This window comes from Passer montanus, unplaced genomic scaffold (assembly GCF_014805655.1).
Source record: "Passer montanus isolate IOZ18808 unplaced genomic scaffold, ASM1480565v1 scaffold51, whole genome shotgun sequence".
NCBI classification, from domain to species: Eukaryota; Metazoa; Chordata; class Aves; order Passeriformes; family Passeridae; genus Passer; species Passer montanus.
The window spans coordinates 2,127,263-2,149,791 of record NW_024370041.1 but is presented as its reverse complement, the minus strand read 5'-3'; the positions used below and the strand labels follow the sequence as shown (position 1 = coordinate 2,149,791).

At 46.4% G+C, this 22,529-nt stretch overlaps 1 protein-coding gene across 5 annotated transcripts; it reads right to left on the bottom strand.

Moving 5' to 3' along the window:
• Window positions 1–87: 87 nt before the first annotated feature.
• IMMT (inner membrane mitochondrial protein) lies at window positions 88–21,899 on the bottom strand. 5 transcript variants are annotated; one of them, XM_039723966.1, is made up of 15 exons: window positions 21,742–21,786; window positions 16,668–16,744; window positions 15,374–15,563; window positions 13,884–14,004; window positions 11,650–11,730; window positions 10,473–10,574; window positions 9,812–9,948; window positions 8,750–8,853; window positions 6,947–7,082; window positions 5,814–5,943; window positions 4,079–4,093; window positions 2,841–3,064; window positions 1,863–1,994; window positions 1,365–1,494; window positions 88–1,043 (listed from the first exon to the last, which is right to left on the bottom strand). In XM_039723966.1, exons 1-15 carry the CDS (start codon window positions 21,784–21,786, stop codon window positions 436–438), a joined length of 2,232 nt encoding a protein of 743 aa, XP_039579900.1. In that variant the 3' UTR covers window positions 88–435. The 5 variants fall into 5 exon arrangements, with proteins under 5 accessions (XP_039579900.1, XP_039579898.1, XP_039579901.1 ...); XM_039723964.1 differs by lacking the exon at window positions 16,668–16,744 and adding an exon at window positions 15,947–16,023 and having other exon boundaries at window positions 436–1,043; window positions 21,742–21,801; XM_039723967.1 differs by lacking the exon at window positions 4,079–4,093 and having other exon boundaries at window positions 436–1,043; window positions 21,742–21,899.
• Between the last annotated feature and the right edge of the window lie 630 nt (window positions 21,900–22,529).

The following is a 22,529-nucleotide window of genomic DNA, read 5'->3' as shown; positions in this document are numbered from 1 at the left end:
TTTAACTCTTCAGGTCATGGAGGAAGACTGAGCTTTGTACTGCCCAGCTGCAGTTGATGTTTAAACAGGAGACTTAAACAGCAGGAACAAGTGGTTGAAGTCTTGTTTTATTCAGCTGACAAAGTGGCAAATGATTAATGGCAGGTTACAAACATTATTTTGGTTCGATCACAAGCCCACTTGGTAAGATGGGGAAACATTAATTCTTACACAAATTGTAGGGAAGCTTCCTGAAGTTGGTTGTCATGACAACTCAAAACCAACAAAAATACAACAGATGGTGAAATTAAATACAGTGCAAGGAAACAAGACGGTACCCGTGCTTTGATTTACCGCTTCCAGCCCCTGCCAACAGCTCTGTTTGAACCCTCGGGAGATCATGGGATTTCTCTCTGGCCCAGAACAGCTGACCTGCCTCCAAGCTCCAATCCTAGCTCACTGCACTTGAGTTGTTCCCAACCCCACAGCACTGGCGTACGCTGTCAAGATATCCACAATCTGTTTGGTTTCTAGGGTCATCCGTGCCTCCGTGAGCCAGTCGTGTGCCACCCTCCTGGACTCTCCTCGTAGCTGGTTGACAAATTTGGCCGCCAGCTCCAGGTCTCCGTGCTCGATGCAGTAGGAAGCGTAAGACAGTAACTTAAACGTGTCGAGGTCGTCGGGGCTGAGCTCAGCCGGTGGCTTCAGCTGCTGAGGGTGGAACACCAGCAGCGACTGCAGGTAGGACAGGAAGTATTGGTACAGGCTGTTCCTGGTCTCGTCGATCATGGCCACTCGTTTTGCCAGTTTTTGGACTGTGTAGAAGCGGGCTCTGAGGGCCTCCTCGCTGTACACGCCCCGCGTCAGGGACTCCTCTGGCAGGGCTGCTGTTAAGGCTTCCGTGAAGGCGTTGTCGGCGCAGCTGGCCTTGATGGCCTTCACCGCGCTGCCCAGGGGCTCCGTGGGACTGTCCCCCGTGCCTGACCTCATGCAGTATTTGAGCGCTTCCACGGAGAGCCACAGCTGATGGGCCTTCCTGGCCTCCTCTTCTGCTACTGCGTGACCTGCAAGGGAAGCCAAGAGGGGCTCTCAGTTGGGCACATGTGGCTTTGAGAACAAGCAGCAAGAGCCATCCCTCCCCACCCTCTGCTTTCCAAAGCAGCCAACCCATCAGCATGTGCTCTAAAGCAAGTCTGTCCCACAGCTTAGAGCCAGAACAAGACAACTTTTGGAAGAACCACCTCAGACTTGCTCAGCTGGGATTTGCTGGGTGCTCAGCAGTGTGAGCTATGTGCCTAAGCCTGGGCTGAGATGCCCAAGTTTGGGCAAGGGGCCTTTGGGGAACACAGTTTTAGTCCTTAAAGAAAGAGGAATTCAGTGCTCACTCTCGACTGCTTGCTCAATTCCCTTCAGCCTGGCATAGGCGGTGTTTATATCCAAGGTGAAGTTGTCAAGCTGTTCCTGAGTAAGGCGTCTGAACTGCATCTCCTGTTCACTGAGCTTCTCTGATAGGTTCTGAAACAGGGAAATACAAGTAACAGAAACAGCTGGTTAAATATTATTAACTTATTTTTAAGACATCTCTATAAATCTGTTGTCCTTGTTGGGGCCAATGCATACAGTAAATACAATATACTAGTAAGAACCCTTATTGGGGTGAATTGAACAGTTACTGCACTTATGTCAAAAATTTATCACCTATAGCAAAAGCTTTTCAGACAAGTCTGAATAAAACCTACACATTGAGTCACTCAGTATCACCTCAAGGTAAGCTTGCTTCCCTCCCCAGCCCCCATTTCAATCCCTTGGAACAGAGTTCAGGATTCTTGTCATATGAAACCTGTGCTTTGCAAGGGTTTGAATATCTGACTCCTCTCCCTTACCTGCTCAAATTCCACCTTTAGGTCCTGCTCCTGGATCTTCAGGACGTCTCGGAGGTGGTCGGTGTGGGCAGCAGCCTGGCGCCGGAGCTGGGTGCGCATTTCGGTCTCCATCACCTCCCGCACCTCCTCCACCTGCACACACACGAGGGGTGTAATGCACCAGCACTGCTCAGCTGGTGTCACACAGTGTCACAGGATCACACCAGTGAGTGCTGAGGTTACATGTCAGAGCAGTGGCACTGACAGAGCCTCGCTTTCAGCCTGAAGACCTGCTGAGGTCCAGTGTTACAGCTGAGCCTTTTCCTAGGGATGTTAAGCAATAGATTCCTGGTTCACCATGTGAGTAACTGCTGGTTACTCACTAGGCACTTAGTACAGCTACCAAAACAGTATATAAAAAATACAGTAACATGTCAAATCAAGCACTCCAACACTTTTGGAGGCTGGTTTATAAATGAGCTTCCAAACCCAATAGACTTTACCTTTTCCCTACAATAGCCCTATAATGGCCACACAAGCTCAGATGAAATACAGAAATTCTTCTCAGTGAGGGTGGTGATGCACTGGCACAGACTGCCCAGAGAAGCTGTAGCTTTCCCAACCCCTTCCCAAGATCATGTTCAATGGGACTTGGAGCAACCTCGTCTAGTGGAAGCTGTCCCTGCCCATGGCAGGAGGTTGGAACAAGGTGATCGTGAATGTGCCTTCTAACCCAAATCATTCTAGGATTTATTTTGATCCAGTAATTCCATCTCCAATAGGAGCCAAGTAACTTCACAAAGTCATTCCCTGTATGATTTCTACTTCTAACTTTGCAGCAGTTTCCTTGCTCAACATCTCCTTTTCATGTTCAGCCTGGGGGTCACCCATGTGAAGTCTCCCACTGCCCAGAACATCCCAGCTGTCCCTCTGGCCTTTTCCATTAACTCTTCCACCTTTTTGACCCAAAGATTTAACCAGGTGCTTTATCCACCTTACCTTCCTCTCCTGTTCTAATTCAATCTCATTTTTGTGACGCTCCAGCGCTTTGGCCACAGCTGCCTCAAATGCTTTTTTATCCTCAAGTTTCTGCTTCTCCAGGGCGGACTCGATGTGCTGCTGCTCGCGCACGCGCTGCTCCGCCAGCTCCCGGTTCAGCTGGTCGATGCGCCGGTGGGCGTGCGCGATCAGGGAGTTCAGGTCATCTGTGGACAGCTGCCCAGCTGAAGGGAACACGGGGCATCAGGGAGGGCATGGGAGCCACAGGGAAACTGCTGCATGCCCCCCCGCCTCCCACTCAAGTGCTCTGGGGCTCCAAGAGGTTACTGACCAGTGAGCTTGTTCTAGGGAAGGTCTCTGAGCACTTCGAGCCCTTGACCTGTGCTGATGCCCACCCGAGACCACTTTCTGAACTGTATTTTCATGCCAGGAGAGAAATTATCTTCATTTCTTCCAAATTATTCCCAGCTGTAATTTACACTTCAATATGTATGTCACACTCAGAGACTGTCAACAGCTCTGTCATTTCTTGGTTTTTACACCACCATATATTTTCCCCTCTGCCAGCACACAGAGCAGCAGGGTCTGTCACTGTGAGGGACAGACAGAATTACATTTTCTCTTCAACAGTCCTCCAGATGAACTGCTCCTAATCAGAATTTTTACCCCAGATTGTACCTTTCAGGTTTGGCTACTCAGAGGGCAGCACAATTCACAACCACATTGTAACTGGGACAGGAGGACCCAAGCTAACCCTGCAGCATTTGGTGACCTGAGAAGGGCTTTATAAAATGCTGCAGCTCATTTTGCACTGGCTGCAAGCTAAATCATCTGTATGGAAAGCTGGGACCACTTGGGGAAGCATTCCTGCAGGGTCTAAAGCAAGCAAGATTGCACAGTCCTTCATCACCTTGCTGCTGAGTGCTGGAGAAAGGACTGGCACAGGAGGACTTGGAGCAGTGGTGCTCGTTGTCCAGTGGGAAAGCTGGCCAGCAGCACCAAGCTCAGCTGTTGGATGTAACAGTGTTACAAAAAGATCAGTGTGTGGTTTAAGCCAAGTGTGCAACATGAATGGAAAGGGTCCCAAGGCATACCACGGCCTGAAATGTTCCAGGAATGCCACATTTCACTCTTTGTTGATAACTGCCTGTAACTTAAAGCCATACCCCACACAAACATAAAAAGGACAAAGAGAAGAGATAACTTTCAAGGGACAGGAACAAGTGACAGTAACTCACCTAAGTCAGTTATCTCTGCAACAGAAAGAAGTTGGAAAAGTTAGTGCACATTCACTACAGCAAGGCAGTCATGCAGAAGTAAAACAGAAAACTAAGCTTATCTACAGTGACTTAAACATGAGACCAAGTCCTTAGAAATTCAGAAAGAACCGTATGTGGAGTATGAAAGTCTCTGTATTACAGGCAAGATGTAGCCCAAGACACCCCAACCACTACAACCACCTTGGAAACCCACAGATGGACACCTGAATTCAGCCAAAGCAAGGAACAGAAGTTTGAAGTGGGTAAGTGCAGCAGGACACTGGAAATTTTAGTCTGCCATTTTTAGGGTCTTACAAACAGAAGCAGTTGGTCAAGAAACAAATTCCCCAGTGGCAGTGAGAGTCAGGGACCCCAGCAAGTCTGTCCCACTCAGCAAGCCACACCAGTAAGAAATGAGGCACATGGAAGCCACCAGGAGCTTCCCCTTCCTCCCACACAAGGGCAGTGATCACAAAACCCAAGATTTTATCCTGTGCAAGGAAAGGCAGCTCCATCCCCAGGGAGCCTAAATAAGTTTGTTTTCTTCAGAACTAGTAACACCCCAAAAGCAAACTCCACAAACAATCTGTTAATTTCAAATGTTTTCCCCACATATGCTGGGTAGGGGGTTGGCTGTTTTTTTTAAATGAAAACCGACCATTCCAAAGGTCTGGTGCATTCATTTAGCCAAGAAAATTATTTTGTGGACTAAGGTCCACTTTCCTAAAGCATAAAGTAGCATCAAGAAAATATGTTGTAATTCTGCATTGTATACTGCAAGAAAAATATTAAGGCAATACTGACACCATTTGTTTCAAATGACAATTACTACTTCTATAAAAAATCTGTAACTTGGAAATAAAACCTTTACAGCTGCCTCTGGACACATCAGCTAGAAAAGTCTGAGACCACTTAGTACATTTATGTTAAACCCTGACTGGAAATATCTGGAAATCTGGGATTTTTAGGGAATTCATTTTTTTGAACTACCACAGACAGTACTTGTTCTGTGGACATACCACACGTGGTTCTTGCAGGAGCTCATCACAGTAATGGTGAACACACACAATCCACCTCCTGCAACTGTGCTTGTCTTTAAAATGAAAGCAGCCAAGGTGAGCAGGAGCACCTGTGGCAAGGAGTGTGCAGGGAGCACTACTGGGCTGGGCTGACTGTTCACTGCTTTTGTGCAGCACTGGCTGTTGCTACAGGTGTGTTACTGTGTCAGTTTAGTGCAGAAATAAAATGTACTGGGGCAGGCAGGGTATAAACAATGAAACCTCTCCCCTTCAGTGATGATGTAGAAAGATTCAGGAAGTTCTTTATCACCCTGTAACAATGGTGTATTATAATACCTCTAATCACAGAGTCAACCAAGTATTTGATTACTGCTTAACATCAGATTTGAGTGAAATCTGGAATGACCTGGCTCCCTTCCTGAAATACCAGGGAGGGGAGAGATGTTCATACAACCAATATGACATTTATCACACAAGAGCTACGTTTTGTGATACTTCCCATACAGCACAGATAGAACTGATTCTCTTCATAACACCTGCTTTAGGTTAATTAATTTAGTTGTGAATCATTTTCACTTCAGACCAACCAAATACTGTGAAAATTTGAAAACTGGGATGGTGGACATTGAGTGGTCATGCTCTACAAACCACAGTGCAAGAAGCACAAGGCAGCCCCTCCCCAGTGGGAGACTTACTCATCCCCTTCCAGCCAGGCTTCACATCGGGGGTGATGCTGTCCAGCTCCTTCTGGAACTCCTCTCTGGCTTTGGCCACCAGCTCGTGGTACTGAGCCACGATCTTGGCCTCAGACTGTGCTGCCTGAACCTGCAACAAACAAGGGTGAGATTAATTTGTTTATCAAGGCAAAGGTTGAAATTGAAGGCACGTATCATTTAGAGCCAAGCCCTGGGATACTGGCAAATACCAACCCCCAGCCCAAACAAGGCAAACTCACTTGGGAGAGCACAGAAACCCAGCCTGTGATATTAAACCTCTCTTACACAATAATTATGTGCTGGAACTTTAACTAATCCATTTTGCTTCACATGCCCACTGTAACAGCCAGTCTGTAGCCTGGACAGGACCAAGAGTACTTTGAATTCAGTTTATATCTCAAACATCTCCAGCTCCTTCTCTCTGCTCACAGCCATCACACAGGCCTAGTAAGCAATGCCTGTGATTGCTGCCATCCTCAGTGAGTTCTGATGTTCCCACTATCAGGCTATATTCACCCCAAACACACCTCATGAATTACCAGCTGTCCTGCAAAGGGAGATAAACTTCACCTTTATATTTCTTTCCCAGTCTTCTGAACTGCAAAGTGATTTACCACCAAGTCATTAGCACACGCTGAATTCCTCCCTAACCTGTGGTGAATTACCTTGGAATCAAGAATTACAAGTTGCCAACAGAAAGGACTGGCACCATCAAGCCATCTGGAGGCTCTTTCAAGACAGAGTTCAAGTTCTCATGAAGATCTTGCTGTGTCTAATTATTGGCAGTATAACCAACGCAAAACCCACGTACAGCTACAAGAGGATGGATCTGCAATTCACAATGCAGTGGAAGGGGTCACAGCACTGAGCCTGTCTGAGCCCAAGAAGTGATTGGACCATGCTCTCAGGCACAGGGTGGGACTCTTGGGGTGTCCTGTGCAGAACCAGGAGTTGGACTCAATGATCCTGATGTGTTCCTTCCAGCTCAGCATGTTCTGTGATTCCATGAAATATCTCACTCCCTGCAGAGGATTTGGGAATGGGTGGTCTGCACAAGCTGCCAAGGAATCCCTGCTCTAGAGGCAATTATAAACAGTCTGAGGAAGCCTCACCTTTTTCACCACATTGTCCAAGTCCACAATCATGTGATGGAGATTTTCTTCTGCAGCAACAATGTGAGGTTTGGCTCCTGCCAGCTGAGACTTCTTGGCCTTCTCGATGACACCCTTGGTCTTCTCTAACTCCTCTCTGAAAAGAGAAGCAGCTGCTAAGTGTGACACACACAGGGCTTATCACTCCAAAGAGAATTTACTTTATGCTGTTGGTATTCACAGGAACAACTACTGGGTAACTCTACTGCTGCTTCCTATCTATCAACTCTAAGATGCTTTGACTAAGGATTACTTTTTTTCCCACAGCCTGAAACCTAAAGATGTCAGTGTGGCTATTCCATGTAAAATGAGAATTATTTATACTGCAATTAGTATTCAGGATTTAGCTGGAGGGAAGATGGGAGTTCACTGAAAGGAGTTAGTATTAGTAAAACTAGAAATAGAGATTAAAATTAGGTTAGAGTTATACAGCAGACATTTCCAGCACCTAACAGCAACAAGGAAACATTTTTAATATAGATGGCTTACGCTTGCAGAAGTGTTTTGGACATGGTGACTGGTGGAGATTAATGAGGATGGGAGAGAATTTAGAGGGCTCTGTAAAGATAATTATGTTTTTTTGTAATTAGGAAAGAAATGCTTTCCTCTAGCATAACTGGAAATCAAGGAAAAAGTGAAAAAATGTTCCTTTTCCAAATCCATTCAAACCAATGGAGGTTTCCAATGACTTCATCAGAATAAGGAACAAGGTTTAAAATAAGTAAATTAAGAAAATAAATAAAAGCAAAGATATCCAGTAGAGCAATAGAGAATGAAAGCTGCTGCATGTGGGATTTGCATTAGCTTTAACAATGAAACCTCAGTTACACCTCCCACTAATTTTAGACAGCCCAGCAACATCAGATATAAGTGAAGTTTATAATGTGATAGCAACCATGCAGCTTCAAGGATGATGTTGCCCTCTCAGCCTTAGAAGCATCAAAGGGTTTCCAAATTTATTTCTAACCTCCCTACAAGGGCATCTTTTCATTACAACTAAAAGAAGCTGGTGATGTTACTGACTCCATACACAGAGTGCAGTCATGGAGTCATCCTCTAACAGTTTGGGTTGGAGGGGACTTCAGAGATAATCTCATTTCCCCCCCTGCCATGGACAGGGACACCTTGCACTGGAACAGGTCACTCAGAGCCCCATCCAACCTGGCCTGGAACACCTCCAGGGATGGGGCAGCCACAGCTTCTCTGTGCAAACTGTGCCAGGGCCTCACCACCTTCACAGGGAAAAATTTCTTCCTAATATCAAATCTAAATCTGCCCTCTGTCAGTTGAACCCATTCCCCCTTGTTCTGCCTTTGTAAAAAGTCCTTCCCCAGCTCTCTTGTATCCCCTTTAGGTGCTGGGGTGCTTGAAGGTCTCCCCAGAGCCTTCTCTTCTCCAGGCTAAAGTCCTTATGTTTATTATTAACAAAATTATTCAACAATAATACTAAATGGACTGTGGATTTTTTTTTTTTCATTTTCTTTGAACTTACCAGCCCTCTATGTTAGTAATAAGGAGATAAGTTCTTAAAAAGAACAGGACTGTTTCAGACTCTCTGCTAGAGGGAGAACTTTGTGCACAGGCACCCAAGGTTTGCACATGTCAAATTAAAATGCTCCTGGCTAATGAATATTAAACCATCTTTTGATTTGGCACAAACAAACCATTCAATATGAACACAGACAACTCCATCCTTTCTAGAAACTCATCTGCTGTTTGCCAGCCCTCACATGAGCAATCCAAGGCTTCAATCCAGCAACTCACTTGGCTTTCAGAAGAGCATCAGCAGCTTCATCCACGGCTCTCCTGCGGTCCTTCAGCGCCTCCTCCAGCGTGCGCCACTGCGAGGATTTCTTCCCCCCAGCATCCTGGGAAGCACAGACTCCTCATCAGGGTCACCACCACTACTGAACAACAGCTGCCCCACACTGGAAGCCTGGTCACTGAGCATTTCCCTCAAACTGAGCACCATTCTTGTGTTTTTCAACAGCACAGCTGGAAGCCTTACAAGTGACGTTTCTCTTCCAACATTTGGTTTTGTTTGATTTTTTATGGTTTTTTTTCCTGAGCCAGAGACCTTCATTCACCCAGAATCACTGTAAGCTGCACAATGTATTGTGGGAAAATTTCCTCATGATTACAGTACTGTAATACTCTAAAATTGCTTTTAAGCCTAATACTTAAAGTACCATTATACTTTAAAGCTGATTTTAAATTAAGTTTAGTAATTAAGCTTAAAAGCAATCTCTTAAGGCAGGTATTTTACTAACTATTAGATTAAGTCTTGAGTGCTTGGTTGGTTGGCCATGTCCCTGCTAACTGATTAACAACTGAATTTTATCTCTGCTCCAGAACTGAATGGGCAGTGACAGACCCACACAAACCCTGGCATGAGCACACCACAAGTTTTATCACTTGTACATCCCCTTCCTATTTCCTGACAAGAAACAAACAATCCAGAAAGAGGACATTGACAAAGGGAAAAAGCTCAGTGGAATTATTGGGGTGGACAGCATGATCTTAACTACGTAAAGTCTTGGGAATGAAAATAAAATTAATTAAAATACAGTGTGAAAAATATTAATGTCTTGGATTTTCTTCTTGCAAAAAGAAAATAGAGGAGTTGGGAAAAAAAACCCCAAACAGCAAAATTCAAAATTAAAACCACTGTATTATTTGACCGTACCACATTTCAAAAGTGGAAAGGTGAGTTAAAACTGCGATAAAGGCATTGCAAGAAAAGATTCCAAGCTTATTTTTAATTCAGATTGAAGTTTTGCTGAACCCAATGAAAAAGAAAAAACTGTCCCCACTTGTCCAATTTACCTCAGAATCATCCATGGCATCCTTCAGTATTTGGGAATGAGCATTCACTGCCTGCACAGCTGACTCCTGAGCAGTGATGGCCTGAAGGGTTACACGAGCAGTTGTGTTTAGGGCTCCTTCTAGAGTTGCTGCAAGGGCTGGAAAAAAAAAAGTTAAGTCAATTAAACAATAAAGAAAATAATTTTGTAATTAGTAAAATAACATGTTACAGCCTCTATGTCTCTTAAATTATTTTCTATGATCTAAAATGGCTGGTCAGTTTGGGAATTAAACAGCAGCCTACAGAAGAAGATCACCAAAATGCTCTCCTCATTTAGAACAGAGGTACTGATGAGAGCAAAACACCACCCAGTGGAAGACCTCTCCCATGGGACTGCAGGGGGGTGCAGGTGTATCCCATGTTCACTGGTTCTAATGGTTCTGGAAACAAATATTCATATCTTCCTTGAACCCTGAAGTCTATTCCAACCTCAATTTTTCCATAATTCTTCAATTCTCAGTTATTTATGAGTGGGTGGAAGAAGCTTCACCACCACTCCCGCTGCCAACTCAACACAGGGACAACAGCCAAGAGCTGTAAGGAGCTAAGGACTATAAAGCCAGTGCAATTCCACAGTTCTGTCCCATGCAACACACAAGAACAGTGACAGTGTGGACTCACCTGATACCTTCTCTTGCTCCTCCTTGTCTTGCTGGGCAAGCCGAGCTGCAACTTCTTCTGGTGGCCGTTCTTTGATAGCATGGGAACCTTCGTGTTGTTTACCTATTCAAAAGTAAAAAAAGAGTCAAACTGCTTAAGTGGAGAGTCCAAATTAGCGTACAGAGGTTACTTGTAGGGATGTAACTTTATCAAAACTGATTTTTGTAGTTGGTATCACTTCGTAGATTTGACTTCTGCTCAAAGCCATGCTAGAACTACCTGAAGAATCTTTATATGCATAACTACAAACCCAGTCTCACAACTTAAAGACAAGAGCAAGACACCTCACATGCATTTGGAGATTCTCCATTGTCTAGTTACAAAATTACACAAGACTCAGAAGTCAAAGGCAAAGCAAGAAGTGAGAAACACTTACAGAGCCAAGATTAAATTTGAAGTGAATGTCCATTCTTGCTTTTTCTTAGTTCTCCTCTGGCATGCTTACAGAGCCCAACCAAAACAATGAAGGTTGAGTGAGAAGGCTATGGTGGATCACAATTATACTCCATTCCCTTGCCTACAACCACTTAAAATGCCTTTAAGAGTGAGAATTCACCTAAGTAATGCTTTCAAGATCAACAGCAAGTTGCATCTGAACTGAGGAGACAGCCCAGAGCTTTCAGCCTCAAGGTGCAACAAAACCCATCAGGTCACCTCTGAATAATGCTGATGTTTCTCTGCAGCATGTATTTAACCCTGGTATGCTTTCTATGAAATGTTCATAACTAGAAAAATTAACATAACCTAATCTCATCTGGAAGAGACCATCATCTCATCTCAAGGCTGGTGTCTCTTGTTGAGTTTAACAATAAACACAGTTTCCTCACTTGTCCCTGGGCAGAGATGCCTTACTGAACAGCAATCACAAAGCCACCAAGAGCAGAGGCAAACTGGAATGTGCAAGTTCAGTTCAGCACAAAGGCAGGTTTTGCTCTTGTGCTCACACCTATACCTGTCCCAGTCATCTGCAGCTCTCACTGCATCCAAAATATATTAACAGATGATGGAAGTTTTCTGCACGAGGCACAGACACTCACACCTTTCAACAATGACAAATACCAACACAGAAGCAAGAATGCATGCACATGAAGCTAGAGGATTTGGGTTTTCTTCATTGTATTCACATGGGTTTTTTCACCTTCTTCAGTCTGTATCTCTGGAGCTGGCACCGACACGGCTACCCCTGTTGCAGAGATGATCTGTGCTGCAGCCTTGCCTGCTGTTAAACACATTTGCAGAACACACAAAGTTAGTACAGCTGGGGAGATGGGCTCCATCTGCCAGAGAAGGATGGCCAGAGCATCTTCGGCTGAGCTGGTGAGGAGGGGATCAAACCAAAGCCGCTGGGCGAGGGGGCTCAGGAAAAGGGAACCTCACTTCATGGAGACATGGTGGGATGGCAACTGACTGGAGGCTTGGAATGGAAGGATGAAGGCTCTTCAGGAAGGCCTGGCAGGGGAGACAAGGAGTGCAATTACCCCCTTTGTCAATGACCAACTGGAGTGAATGGAGCTCTGCCTGGGATGGAAGAGGAGCCAACCAAGAGTTTACGGGTCAGGATTAAAGGGAGGGCAGGGATAGGTGACATTACATTGGGGGTCTGCTACAGGCTGCCTGAGCAGGATGACAGAGTAGATGGGACCCTCCAGTGAAGGAGCAGCATTGCTGAATAAGGGAAGAGCAAGTGACATCATCTCCCTGGATTTCAGAAATTTGAAGTGGCATTTGCCACTGTCTTACATGACATCCTTATCTCTAAACTGGAGAGACATGGATCTGATGGATGAGCCACTCTGCAGATAAGGCACTGGCTGGATGGTTGTACTCAAGGAGTTGTGGTCAATGGCTCCATGTCCAATGGACACCAGTGTTAAGTGTGCTCCTCAAGGTCACTGTTGGAACCAGGACTGTTAAACATCTTTGTTAGGGACCTGGGCAGTGGGATTGATGCACCCTCAACAGGTTTGCTGATGACATCCAGCTGAGCTGTGCAGTCACACCCTGGAGGGATGTTCATCCACAGGGACCTGGGACAGACTCAAGAGGTGGGACTGTGTGAGCCCCATGAAGCTCAACAAGACCAAGTACAACATCCTGCACTTGGGTCAGGGCAAGTCCAAGCACAAACACAGGCTGGGGGGAGAATGGATCAGGAACAGCCTCCAAGAGAAAAACTTTGGGGTGCTGGTGGTTGAGAGGCTCAACATGACTTTGCCATGTGCACAGGCAGTCCAGAAACCACCTGTGTCCTGGCTGGATCCCCAGCAGTGTGGGCAGCAGGTCAAGGGAGGTGATTCTGTCCCTCTGCTCTGCTCTGGTGAGGCCCCACCTGCAGGGCTGCAACCACCTCTGGGCCTCCCACACAAGGAGGACATGGACCTGCTGGTGTAAGTCCAGAGGGGGCCACAAAGATGCTCAGAGGGCTGGAGTCCCTCTGATGTGGAGACAGGCTGGGAGAGCTGGGCGTGTTCAGCATGGAGAAGGCTCCAGGGACACCTGCAATTACCTTCCAGTTCCTACAAGAGAGCTGGAGATGGTCTTATACAAGGGCATGGAGTGACAGGACAAGGGGGAAGGGTTTCGCACGGACAGAGGGCAGGGTTAGATCAGATATTAGATCTTTATTGTGAGGGTGGTGAGGCACTGGACCAGGCTGCCCAGAGAAGCTGTGGCTGCCCCATCCCTAGAAGTGCTCATGGCCAGATTGGATGGGCCTTTTGGGTCTAGTGGAAGGTGTCCTTGCCCTTAGCAGGGGGTTGAAATTAGATTATTTTTAGGCTTGTTCCAAACCACTCCATGCTAAGTGCTATAACATAATAACAGGGCTATAAGACTTAATTTTTTCCTCTGTAGAAAAATATTAATTGGATATGGATGTTATTTCCAGAAGAAGATGATTTCCTGGATAAACAGCAACAAGATATTAGTTACACATACACAGAGCCATTAGAGATAAACGTAAAAAGACATCACAAGTGCTCCTCTCTAAATGAGCTCCATTTGATCTGGCTTTATAGTAGCCCAGTAATTATCCAAAATTAAGTATCTCGTGCTTGCAAGAGCTGCAGAGTCCAGCACATGAAGTTCTCTTCTTACTGAGGCTCACATCTAAACTATGCAGGTTAGTAATGATTTATCTCAGATTCTAAATATCCTCTAAATTAAATACATTTCTTAAAAAAAAGGGAAAAAAAGCTAAACCCACTTTATGCAAATGTTATGACTTGGAAAGAAAAAAAAAACATTAATTCTAAGAAATTACAATGCTTACCTTAAACCATTCAAAGGACAATTTTAACCTACTCTACCATATATGATACAGGAGATCATTAGGTCATTTGCTTGTTTCTACATGACACTCTATAAATTTACCTCCTTTTTCCTCTGTAGGAGCAGCAGCTTCTGGTTTGCCTGTCTGGGATTTGGGAACAGGCTGTTTAGACTCTTTCATTACTTCTGCTACAGATGAGATCTTCAGTGGACCTTGATGTATCTTGAAACATCAGAAATAAAAAATATCATCAGTTTTTCAAACAGCCTGGATTTCACCAATTCCAGTATAATGGAATATACAGTTTAACTTTCCATATCCAGGTGTCTGTACCATAAATCTGAGCTTCAAAGTGCAAATTAAAACAGCCATCTAATGCCTTGACTTAATTTTTAATTCAGAAGGAATTTTTACAATTTTTTCCCCTCCAAAAATGCAAGTAGAATTGTGGGGGTTTTCACTATAAACAAATATTTATTAAATTATGCATAAAAATCAAATAGTTTCATGCCCCAGATATTCCAAGCACCTCTGAGTGTATTGAATGCAGAAACCCTAAGCTTGGCTCCAATGATTTCCTGTTGAGAGCCTTCAGATGCTGGTGGTTGGGGCACATAAACACTCAAACACAGAATATTGTGACATTTTATGATATTAATCCCTTAACATCCATTGTGGAAAGCCACAAGGTAAAAATAAAACCATCTGAGTTAGAGCCACAACTGGGGAGTTGGTAACTCTGCTGATCAATCTGGTTTGCAAAATTCCCTAGTGCCTAGGAGGCACCAAGAGCTTGGATGATCACACAAACTGTAGCTAAAATGAGAAGAGAGAAAATTTTATTCACTGATATTCCCCCACTCATTAAGAACAGCTTTCTTAAAATTCAATTTAAAATACCTCGAATTTTCTGAAGGCCAAATGGCTTCTGAAAGCTCAAAAAACCATGGTCAGAGCAGATTTTCAGTATTCTTGACTACTGGGAAGTGTTTCCTTTCACATGGAGGAGCAGAGAAACTTCCAGGTTTCAATTTCCAGAGTTGTGCCAAAGGCAGTATCAGATTTTCCTTTCTCCAGGGTAGTGCCATTAAGATTTCAAAGCATGATGCTTATACCTGGCTCTGTACCATTCAAATCTTTACTTATTCAAGAATGTTCTCAGTCCTCTTTAAAATAAGTTCATTTAGAGTAAGTTTTGTAATTCTGCTACACCACTAACTAACTAATTTAACAGCAGTTAAATTCCAGCCTGTCATCCATCTCTCTCTCTCCCTGTTTTGTTTCTGAGTATAAGCAGAGCAGCTATACAGCTGGGATTCTATTAGATTGTTTTACTGTAAATAAAAACAAGTTTTACACCCCACCCACCACAATCATGGGATGGTAATGGGAAATGTACAAGCATCACTTTTGCAGCACCAGGCAGGAACTGAGTTCCTAATTCTTAGAGCTTAATTTAAGGAATCTTAATTTTTTAACTTTTTTTATTCTTAGCACAAAGCAAAATTAATCAGAATTTGAAGCTTAAGTGCAGACACTCTCTTTAAAAAACAGGTAAGTGGATGTGTGGGGGTGGATGGGAAACACTTACTGGTTTCTTTGGCACTGGTGTGCTGGAAGGTGCAGGGCCAAGTGCCATCTCAAAGAGTTTGTCAGAGTAGGGAATGGTCTTCTCCACGCTCTCCCTGAACTGTCTGTCATAGCTGGCATACAGGACGGTCCCACCTATCCCTCCTCCCACAAACAGCAGACCTGCACCAATGATTTTGCCCACGGAAACGCTGAGGAGGAAAGAAGAGTGAAAGGGATATAAATCATACAAATAAATAATTAGATTACATTATATGGCAAACATCAAACAGTTTGTGAGTCTTCAGCTTACAGCTGGGGACCACTACTCTGTTCCAGAATCTGCTTTAAATCACCTTCAGCCTGGTACAACACTGGTTAGTGGCTAACCCCAAGGCAAGATACCAGCCCACAACTTCCATGATAAATATTGATCATCTTCATTTTCTTCATCTAAATCTGACTGACCCAAACCAGGACCACACCCCATGACAACAGGATTTACTCCACACAGAAATCCCACTGCCAGGAGTCTGCTCTCAGGTGAAACCAAGGAGCAGACTCCCTGCTGGTCTGCCCAGAGCCCGCTACGTACCCGGACTCCCCGGAGTGGGTGGCATATCCGCGGTGCGGCCGCGATGGACGGAGGGAGGCTCTCACACACCGACTGTTCTGTGGGGAGGAGGCAGGGCACAGTGAGACAGGGACACATCTCCCTCCCAACAGCACCACTGGGCTCACTGGCTCCACTGCCACAACCTTAGAGTGTCTGTAGGAAAGCCGTGAGCAGCACCACAACGTTGGACTCTTTTCTGTGAAACACGGAGAGCTCTCCCGTGTGCTGCTGTATTTGTAGGGACCCTCGAGGCAGGGAGGAATGATGGATCTGACTCCATGTTCTCAGAAGGATAATTTATTCCTTTATAATACTATGTTATATTAAAGAATACTATACTAAAATATAAATCATACAAATAAATAATTAGATTACATTATATGGCAAACATCAAACAGTTTGTGAGTCTTCAGCTTACAGCTGGGGACCACTACTCTGTTCCAGAATCTGCTTTAAATCACCTTCAGCCTGGTACAACACTGGTTAGTGGCTAACCCCAAGGCAAGATACCAGCCCACAACTTCCATGATAAATATTGATCATCTTCATTTTCTTCATCTAAATCTGACTGACCCAAACCAGGACCACACCCCATGACAACAGGATTTACTCCACACAGAAATCCCACTGCCAGGAGTCTGCTCTCAGGTGAAACCAAGGAGCAGACTCCCTGCTGGTCTGCCCAGAGCCCGCTACGTACCCGGACTCCCCGGAGTGGGTGGCATATCCGCGGTGCGGCCGCGATGGACGGAGGGAGGCTCTCACACACCGACTGTTCTGTGGGGAGGAGGCAGGGCACAGTGAGACAGGGACACATCTCCCTCCCAACAGCACCACTGGGCTCACTGGCTCCACTGCCACAACCTTAGAGTGTCTGTAGGAAAGCTGTGAGCAGCACCACAACGTTGGACTCTTTTCTGTGAAACACGGAGAGCTCTCCCGTGTGCTGCTGTATTTGTAGGGACCCTCGAGGCAGGGAGGAATGATGAATCTGACTCCATGTTCTCAGAAGGATAATTTATTACTTTATAATACTATGTTATATTAAAGAATACTATACTAAAGAATACAGAAAGAACACTTACTGAATGCTAAAAAGATAATAATGAAAACTTGTGACTCTTTCCAGAGTCCCCAAGCAGCTTGGCACTGGTTGGCCAAAGAGTGAAAACAACTCACAGCAGAATCCAATGAAACAATCACCTGTGGGTAAACAATCTCCAAACACATTCCAAAGGAGCACAGCACAGGACAAGCAAATGAGATATGAATGATTTTTCTTTTTCTCTGAGGCTTCTCAGCTTCCCAGGAGAAAAATCCTGGGCAAAGGGATTTTTCACAGAATGTGAATGCCACAATGTGCAGCTTCCAGGTTCAGGGCTTTTTAAGAAGCCATTAAATTCTTTGAAAAATGAGAAGGAATAAACCCCTACCCCAGCTTCTTTCTGCATTTATTTTGCTGATTTCTGTGCTGGGCAGTATAAATGGTTAGTTTCAGATGCATTTCAATCTCACAGACTAGAACAACTCAGTGTGAGTGGGGCAGAACACAAAAACAGCTGTTTAAATGCTTAAAACTACTTTTAATTCTTAAGATATACAAGCAACTCTTCTTTAGCTTCCAAACCAAGACCACTACCTTAAAAGAATTAATAACAAGCACACTTTCCAGACAGACATCAGATTATAATATAAATTAAATTAGTATATGAAGAGTGATATTTTATTATCTTCTACTTAATAAGATACACATTACCAAGATTTTTATCTTCTCTGAAGGACTGGTTAAGCTAGTCTAAGCCTACAGAAGAAAACACACTGTTGGCCTCAGAGGTTTTTTCCCCACGTGGGAATGACTAACAGGGAAATACAGGATTCATGAGAAATCAAAGTACAAGGCACAAAAAGAACTTTTCCCACAGTTGAGGTATTTTGCCCAACAGGGAATTTTTCTTTAAAAAAGAAAAAAACAGGAGATGCTTCACTACAACAAAATCCCAAAAGACAAATTTCTCTATTTCCTTTTGCACATGGCAATAACATGCACAACTCTTGTGGTTTAGGTCCTATCCCTGTCCAACAGCACAGACAGGAAAAAGCAGGAACACTGCATTCTTATTCTTTCCACAAAGGCAGCCAAAACATTTTTAATTAGCAGCAGGAGCACACGTACAGCAAGAGGAAGCTGCTCCTCTTGCCCCTGAGACCTCCAGGAGTCCTCACTGCGGGAGGTTTTCTGGATTGTGATGGACAGAAACGGCAACAAAATAATAAATATCTTCTGTAACATTTTTGGTTTTCTGACTTGACTGCTCCCGGAGCACTTCCTGAGGCTTCACTGCTCCTTTCAAGGGGAATTTCACTAATAAAAGCCTCACAAATCATTTTGTTACTAACTTCTGAATGTATTCCTGACTCTCTCTATGTCCCTATTACACCACGAAGCACAGGAGGAGCAAATAATCCAGTATTATGCATACAGCTCAATCCAACAAAATGAGAAGGGAAAAAACCCCTGATTTTCTATTCATCAATTCAGACTGCATTTCCAGTCCCTTCCAACACTCTGGGACTATGCTATTTTCCCCTGGAAATGAGCCATCACTTCTGAGCTCCTGGCCAGGCTTTGGGGAGGAGATCCCACCCTGCAGCACTGTCACTGCCACAGCCTCGCTGGGGCTGCACCTGCCCCTGTTGGCCAAAACCCCCATCACAGCTGGGGATGGCAAACATCTGGCTCCCCACCTTCAGCAAACATCAGCTCCTCCCTCAGGATCAGGCTGTGCCCAGGGAGCACCAAGGCAGAGAACACCCGAATCTCTTAGCTCAGCAGTCATGTTTTATACACCAGGAGGGTTTTTTGGAGGAATGATTGATCTTAGTCCAGATGCCCTTTGGAGCAGATGATCTTCTGAGACCTCTTCCAAGCTGGACTGTTCTAGAATTAGCCAAATCCTCATTTCTATTTATTTTTCATCAAGATGAGAAGAACCAAAACACAAGCCCTCCATCCCTGGCACTGGGACTCTCACACATGCAGCAATGGGAGCAGTAATCAAACCCTAAACAAGCCCTCACCAACTCCATCTTTCAAGTCACTGCAACAAAGCCAGTGGAACAGCAAATGAAAATCTGTAGGTACCCATGTTTTATGAACAGAAGCCAAATTCTTCTCCTCCCCCACATCCAGATACGTTAATACCTCCAAAAATCACTGATTTTTTTTAAATCATTTTTTAAATAAGTACTGCTCTCTTTTGGCCACCGTAATAATATTGCCTGTATTTGCTGTACCACCATAATATGGAAACTAGAAGGTAGTTTCCAATCTCCCCTTTGCAAAATTTCCAGGCCTTTGTAAATTTTCAGACCCTTGTAATTTATTTGTAATAATGTCTCAAAGAACGTTTGAGAAATTCATCACATGTGCTTTGCAGTGCCCTTCAAAAGGCAGAAATAAACCACTTTTTGTCCTGCAGAAGACAGGAAATTCTTTGGATGAGGCAGCATGGACACAGCAAGGATGCCCACAGCAAGGGCACTGCAGGGCAGCTGTTTCTATTCCTCCTCCTCCTCCAGCACCTCTACATGACATTTGTTTCACTCAACTTTTTAAACACTTATCATTTTGCATTCATGACCTACTATTTAGTCACCACAATAATCACTTAGCAGGGCACGTCACACCTTCACTCTGGTTAATGTTATGAGCCCAGTGATTCAGGGACATTTAAGGATATCCAAGTGAGCTCACTCTGGCACAGTGCTCAGGGCATGGCAGAACATCATTAAACAAATTAAATTTGCCTTGCAGGTTTATACTTTATGTGCAACTTCAAATAACCACGGCCAGGACACACCATCCTCTGCTCAGTCAGCTCCAGCTCAGCCACAGGCACCAGGAAATTCTGATCCAGAATTTCTGTAACATGGGATTTGTGCACTTAGACAGAAAGAGCAAACCAGAAACTTCACAGAAGTTTTTCTTCATTAAGACACAGATCAGGTACAACAAGGACATCTCACCACAGAGTTCTGATTTCCCATCATTCAAGACTTCTGCCACATATCACTTCTTACTTTTACTAAATGCCGTGTTCATTTCACAGAAAACTTCAAAAATACTTCAAGAGAAAAGCTTCTCTGCACGTGTAGCAAAAAACATTTCTCAAAGTGATGAAGATCCCCTTCTCTCAAAGCCACTTCAATTTACTTGTTACAAGTTTAGTGATGCCTCACACACAGAGCTCATGTAGGAAAGAATGAATAAAGAGCTCAGAGAAAGAATGAAAGTAGGAAAAAATGAATAACAGGAAAGAGGGAAAGAAAGAATGAATAAAGTTTTCCCACTCTCTGGTACAGATAAACTCCAGAGAGTGCTGTGGCATCTCTGTGTTTGCACAGTTCTTAGGGATAAATTCTGCCTGGTGGCTCCCCAGAGAAACTGTGGATGTCCTCTGTCCCTGGAAGTGTCCACGTCCAGGCTGGACAGGGCCTGGAGCATCCTGGGATAGTGGAGGGTGTCCCTGCCCAGGGCAGGGGGTTTGGAATGAGAAAGTCCTAAAGTCCTTTCCCATCCAAACCAGTCTGTGACTCTTCCACCAAATATTTACAGCCCGATGACCAACTTCCAGCTGCACAGCACCACCCTGGCTGTTCTGGAGCTGTACAGTCATTCCAGACACATTCTGTCAAAGCCAAGCACATGCAAATAGCCTCGAGTGATTAATATCTGCCAAAGCCTGGTTTCTGTCTTCTCAACGTCCAGATGAAACTTTCCACAGCCAGGCAAACCCAGAGCCTTTTTTCAGTGGGCACCAGGTGCCCAAAGGACTCTCCAGCCCCGCAGAGCAGCAGGGGGAATGCAGCTGTGCAGTGGGACAGGCTTCAGAGGGAAGAACCTACAGCTTCTCCTTTGCTAAATCGTGTGAGCAGAGGGTAATGAACACTGGGATGGAAAACAGGATATAAAAGTGATCTAATCAGGTTATTTACAATTGGGGGCCTTGGTAAAGGAGTCACCCTCACCTATAAGTCCCCGTGGCTTCCTAAAGTTGGCCTACTGCTTTAGAAAGGCTCCAGAGCACATCACCATCCTTATCTCCGCCGATAAGGAGAGGCAAAGGTCCGGGACACCAAGCACGAGTCCCGCGGGCACTTCTGCCCCCGGCAGCGCGTGTTGTGTCCCACCGTGGGGACAGAAGGACCCCCTCACACCGACACCACCCGTGTGCCCAGGCCACACACGGCGCCGGGCCCGGCCCGCGGCGGGGCCGCACGCAGCGGGCTCGGCAGGGGCTGCGCGGAGGCGCCGAGCCCCCGCTGCCCCCCGGGCCCCGCCCGCGGCTCCCGGCGCTGTCCCGGCGTGTGGGCCGGGAGAAGCGGAGCGGAGCGGCGGGCCCAGCGCGGCCATGGCGGCCGAGACTACAGCTCCCGGCAAGCAACGCGCCACGCCGCCACCCCGCTAAGGACTAAGAGTCCCGGCGTGCCTTGCGGCAGCGCCTCATTCCGCCCCGCGCTGTGCTGCCGCGGTGCACGCTGGGACTGGTAGTACACCCCACCCACCAGCGCCCGCCCCCCGCCCCCGTTGGCGGCCGCGGCCGCCCGTCAAAGGCTGCTCGGCCAATCGCGGCTCGCGCGTACGGAGTCATTCAGCGCGCGCCGAGTCGCGGTCACAGGGACTCCCTCATCCCCGCAGGCCCGGCCCGGCCGCACCGGTCGCAGGGCTGGTCGCAGCGGGGGTGGGTGGCGGGGCTCCCCCGGGGAACGCTCACCTGCTTGGCCGCGGCGAGCCCCGCTCGGCGGCACGCCCGCAGCATGGCTCGGAGCGGCGGCCGGCGCGGCCCGCGGGAAGGCGCCTTGCGCGGGTCCTGCCGGCGCCGCCTCCGTCCCCCCCTTCAGCGGGCACTGCGCCTGCGCGGCCGCTCCCGCCCCGCCAGGGGGCGGCCGCGCGTGACGGGTCTCGCGTGGCCAATGGGAGGGCGGGGGGTGGGGCCCGCGCGCGGGGGCGCGTGCGCCCGGCAGGGCTCGCGCGCTCCCGGGGCGTTCCGGGCGCGGGCGGGACAGAATAAAATTAAATAAAATAAAGATTAAAAATCACAGAATGGCTCAGGTCGGATGGGACCACAGCTGGTCGTGTGGTCCAACCTCCCTCCTTAAGCAGAGTCACCCCAGAGCACACGGCGCAGGAGTGCATCCAGACAGCTCCGGAATGTCTCCGGTGAGGGAGGCTCCGGGCCGCTCTGGGCAATGCGCGCCGTGCCGGTCACCGCCCTGTGAGGGAGCTCTGCCGCACGTTCCGGTGACAATCCTGGGCATCAGCTTCTGCCCCTTCCCGCTCATCCCACTGCCGGCACCACCGAGCGGAGCCTGCTCCCTGCTCCGAGCGCTGGCAGTGCACAAGTAAATTCGGACACTGACGGGATGATGAGGTCTCCTCGCGGGTCTCTTCCCGCGGCTGAGCAGCCCCAGCCCTCCCAGCCTTTCCGCCAGCCCCCCAGTCTGAGTGTAACACAGCACATTTTATAGCGTTTATCAACCATTTACAGCTGTAACCTTACAC